Raw genomic sequence first — 5,013 nt, 5'->3', positions numbered from 1 at the left:
TATCTATCTATCTATCTACAGTATATCTATCTATCTATCTATCTATCTATCTACAGTATATCTATCTATCTATCTATCTATCTATCTATCTACAGTATATCTATCTACAATAAATAGTTTATCTTTAAGTTAAATAAAATATAGCAGTTACATTAAAAACATTTCTTTAAAACAAATTATTTCACATATTTTGCATATACAGTACTCAGTTTCTTATATTCTTGTTTTAATTAAAATAAAAACTAGAAATGTTAATTTGTCTTTTTACCAAAATAAACAAAATGCATTTAACCACAAACGTAGTGGAAACGGTCTCATTTTCAGCTTTTGAATGTACAGTATACTTCAATTAGCTGAAGAGTTCAAACACGTGCACAGCCCCCCCCCCCCCACACACACACACACAAACACACACACGGGTTTGTTTTGTGATCTTTATGGGGACTTTGCATTGAATTCCATTCACTTCTATAGCCTAACCCTGACATTGACCCTAAACCTAACCATTACCAGTGCATCCCTAACCCTAAACCCACCAACAGCACTTCTTCTTATGGGCCCGAGCTTTGGGCCCCATAAGGAGCAATTGGTCCTCACAATGTAGTATAAGTTGGAAAAATGGGCCTTACAAAGTAACATAAACAAGGACACACACACACATTGTAATTCACCCGCCTCGTGGTGCTACGTCGACGGCAAACTGAGCAAAGTTAATGAGTTTAAAACAACATATTAAACCACGGTCCTAAACATCAACCACTTGATCAAAACCACTCCGTTTTTTGGTGAAAATACTCGAAAACTCAACAGAATGTGTTTTAAAACATTTTAAACACAAAAATTCTGTAACTACCTAAAAAAGGATAAGGATACTCTGACACGATGCGTTCATTCAGGCACAAATAATCGATCACAGACGACATTTATCAGAGCAGCTCAGCAAGTCAATCACAGATAAATAACTCAGTCATTTATTTTAACCAGAAAACAGCTTTAAACATTTTTAACAATGAATTTGTATTGTATGTCACTACAACTGTTTTCATTCACCCTTTACCTAAATTGAACCAACTATGCTTTGAAGTAAAGTCAGAGTATCACACGTGCACATACTCCCATCTCAGTGTTGAGCTGTGATACTGGGATCCTGAAGAAGCTCCGCTCAGCTTAAAAACAACACAGGCAGCGACAGCAGCTCTGAGTCACTAAAGTTCAAACCTGAGCCCTTAAATCTTCCTACGAGGATGAACGCCTAAAGAATCAAATCTCTTCCTAAGGTCACTGAATCAGATTTTCTACAAAGGTCAGAAACTTGAATCCAGAATGTTCTTTTTGGACAGTTCATGTAATTTACATGATCAGAGGAGCTTCTGGGGTGTACATGTGCATGGATGTGTGTGTGTTGGGCGGTGGGATGTCAAGACGGGACTCAGGGGTGTAGGTGAGAGGGGGTTAAGGGTTAGGGAGGTTGGCTTTCCTCAGGAAAACATATCACCTTCCACCACAATAGAGAGCATGAGGAAATGAGCAGCAGCCGCATTGCTCTCTTGAGTCAGGCTCTCACACTCATCAGTCTGTCACACACTAACAGCCCCCGGCTGGCAGCTCCACACATTCCAGGATGACTCTGGACTGAACCAAAGCCCAACCTGTTCACCAGGTAAGTGTTCTTCACACAGAAACGTGTTTTTAGATTCAAGTTTTCCTCCAATCACAGAGATTTCTGTTTTTGTCAATCTGTAACATTTCCAACATTTATTATCTGGCAACGTGTTACATTCTGTCAGGACGACCTGTAATGATTTCTTAGAGGACAAACCCAACCCTGCTGATGTGTCTGAGTTAGAAAACCTTGTTTTACTGTTGATTCAACTAAAACAAAATGATCTAAGTAAGCACCATCTTCTTGCCCTTTGCTCTTGTCAGATAGCACAGGATGAAAAAAATAAATCAAAGGTAAATTATAACATTGACAAGAAAGTTTGAGAGCTCATAAATTGACTTTACAGTTCTGTATTAAAATAATAAATAAAAGCAGTAAGTTTACTGTGCATGCTGGTAATTGTCTACATTACTCTGCTTCCTGTGCAAGGTCATTTAAACTTCAAGAAAAAATGGTCCTTTCTTTATTAACGTACCTATCCAAATTTAATATCTTATAAAACTGCTCTAAAGAGAGAGGTCTGTTCAGCTGTCTGCTCACTGAAACCATGTGAAGTCATAAAACTGAAGAAAATACAGCTCTGATTTGAGGACAGATCAGTTTGTTTCGATAACACCAAGTCACAAGAGAAGTCATCTCAGGGCACGGCACAACAACATTCATATACATCAACAGTAAGTTAATAACATTATTCATCTGATTATCATGATTTATCAAAGCAGCAACATGCTGATGATGCTGTAACGTAAACCCAGTTTTAGCTGGAAGTTGATCAGAGAACCACGTGACGGTGTAATCTAACACACCAAGAACATTTCATTTTGTATAAATTAAATGAAATAAAAGAGTGCAACGAAGGAATGAAGATGACTTGTTGTTGTTTGCATGCTCTCCCTGAGTCTGTGTGCTTCCTGCGGCTGCTCCCATTTCCTCCCACAGTTAAAATGCACCTTAACTCAATAACTGCTTCCAAAATAGCCAAAAGTTTAAGGGAGAGCTTTTCTATTGTTTGTGCTAGCACTGTGACAGAACGTTGACTCCTCCAGGTTCTTCTATGATCCTCCTTCTGCCTCAGGATGGACATTTTTGCCTTCTTGTCTACTTTTGTGGGTGTATGCATATTGCTTTTTATTAATTTAACTGTAAACACTGCTTTCACACAATTTAGGAAGAACTGGCTGCAGGGACTTAAGTTCATCTGCCCATTCTCGTCATGTGTTCAGAGTTAAGGTGCTTCCTCAGCTGTCACTGGGTGGGAAGTGGGGGACACCCTGGACAGGCCGACAGTCCCATCACTGGGATACAAAGGGGCTCACACCTAAGGACCAGTGTAGAGTCGCCGTTTAACTTCACACACGTGTGATTGAATTACAGGAGAAAACCAGAGTATCTGGAGAAAACCCACACATGCAAAGAGAAAGCACACAGGGAAGACCCAGCAGGGACTCGGCCCTCCGTCCAGTCAGGCCCTTCTTGCTAACGGACTGCGATGCCATGCAGTCTGGTGGTTCCACACTTGAGGTCAAGACCTCACTGTGGATTCAAAAACATCAAGTGTTGTCTGTCTCTTATGAGAAATAAAGTGTGCAGTTCTAAGTACGTAAATATGGTCAAATGGCTTTTGTCATCATTATTTGCTGGTTTGAATGGTCTTTTTTCAAAGTTTGCATACTTCCATCAAAGACAGCTGGGCTCACCAGTTTCTGCTCCAGTTGCTTTGTGGGTTGGCAGCTACTGAAAAAAGTTTGGGAACCAGCTGAGCCGTTTGACTTCAGTTAGGTCGTAACATTTTGGAAACAGAGATATAGAATTTCTTTCCATTGCAGTGTGAGTGGCTGGAGGTGACGGTTGTGCTTCAGTGTTATAAAACAGTATCGATCTAAAGTTAGTTACGTCTATTCAGGTTCAATCTAAATAATTCATCCTTTGGTTTTTATCTGAAATGATATCTGAATGTGCAGAATCATTATTTCAGTCCCCACTGAGGAGAAACAGGAACAAATAAAAGATGAAGCAACTGTTGAGGTGTTTTTAATTATCTCTTCAGTTTTGGAATGAGCAGTTTAACAGCTCAGGGTCAATCTTTGATTACAGAACTGCAACGTATTATCCAAGTTTTACATTATCTGATGAGTTGTTTTTACATTAAACTGTGTAGAATGACTTACTCAAAGTGAAAATGTCTCATCTCAGAGTATTTTTTAAAAGTGTATCATGCCTCTTGTGTCGGTTGTGATCCAGAAACTGCAGTCAACACAAATATTCAGGCGACCCATTCAAACACATGGAGATGCACTTTAAATAACGTACTTGTGAAATGAAGTTATTTTTGTAAAGTGAATTGCATTCCTGCAACTGGATCACAAAAGAAAACCATTTCAACAGGTCAACATTTTAATAGTAATAGTTTTAGTCAAACTTGTTTCTCACAAAACTTGAGATTTGTTCTCTGTCTTGTTAGTTTTATAATTTCAGACATTACATTTTGTCACATGCCAGAAATAAAAAGATAAATCATAAGTTGGCTGAAGTTGATGAAATTGAACTTTTTTAAACAGTGATGGTTTCTTTGAATACTTGAACAATGTCCAAGACCTTTGTTTTATCTCCACAGTTTGTTAAAGTATTAGTTGCAGTCATGCCAATTTTGAAAAAGCTCCCGGGAAGGTCCAAGAGCTGCCACGAGTTCCCGAGAGTAAACGGAGACCTGATCCTACCTCAACTCAACCTGGACCTGAAGGACTTAAATGATCTCAATGACCTCAAGGAGCTGAATGACCTGAAAGACCTGAACAAGAACCTCAACCCTTTTGAGGATGTGGACCTAGATGAGGATGAAAAAAATGGAGGGGACACAGGCCTCATCATGGGGGAGGTCAGAGGCCCCCCCCAGCTCAGGTCGTTCTGTGATGGAGAAGAAGAGGAGAATGAAGTGAATGCAGAGAGGCATGGTGCAGGGAACCCCAAAGGGAAGCCTCTTAGGGGGACCCTGGAACGGATCTGTGGAGTGTCACCCCTCAAAACTCTTGAAAAATTGGGAAAGGGGCTTCGCATATCAGGAAGAAATGTGTGGTCAAGCAACTCCCCCAACTACACCTCTGGAGACTCAAATACACTCCCAGCTGACAGGGAGAAGAGGAAAGGACTGCGTAGGGGCTCGGAGGGGATTATGACCCTACTTCGGTAAGAAATATTTCAATTTAACTGTTCTATGAAAGTTTAGTTTTTGTGGGAGTGCATCTAGAAAAGTGTGAGAATTTTGATTGAGATATGCATGTACGTATGTATGTACTATATATATATATATATATATATATATATATATATATATATATATATATATATATATA

The 5,013-nt window shown here is 39.4% G+C and overlaps 1 protein-coding gene across 1 annotated transcript in view; it reads left to right on the top strand.

Annotated features, from left to right (window-relative positions):
• The first annotated feature begins 4,357 nt into the window (after nt 1-4,357).
• Nucleotides 4,358-5,013, top strand: part of LOC119420339 (tumor necrosis factor alpha-induced protein 2) — a 22,306-nt gene continuing 21,650 nt past the window's right edge. Inside the window, exon 1 of the mRNA XM_037687726.1 lies at nt 4,358-4,846. Coding sequence (XP_037543654.1) covers nt 4,530-4,846 — 317 coding nt within the window. The 5' untranslated portion in view covers nt 4,358-4,529. The remainder of the gene's footprint in view (nt 4,847-5,013) is intronic.

Source organism: Nematolebias whitei, chromosome 14 (genome assembly GCF_014905685.2).
Source record: "Nematolebias whitei isolate Nwh7 chromosome 14, NemWhi1, whole genome shotgun sequence".
In the NCBI taxonomy this organism is placed as follows: Eukaryota; Metazoa; Chordata; class Actinopteri; order Cyprinodontiformes; family Rivulidae; genus Nematolebias; species Nematolebias whitei.
The sequence above is the reverse complement of the archived record's forward strand: the minus strand, read 5'-3'. Positions and strand labels throughout refer to the sequence as shown.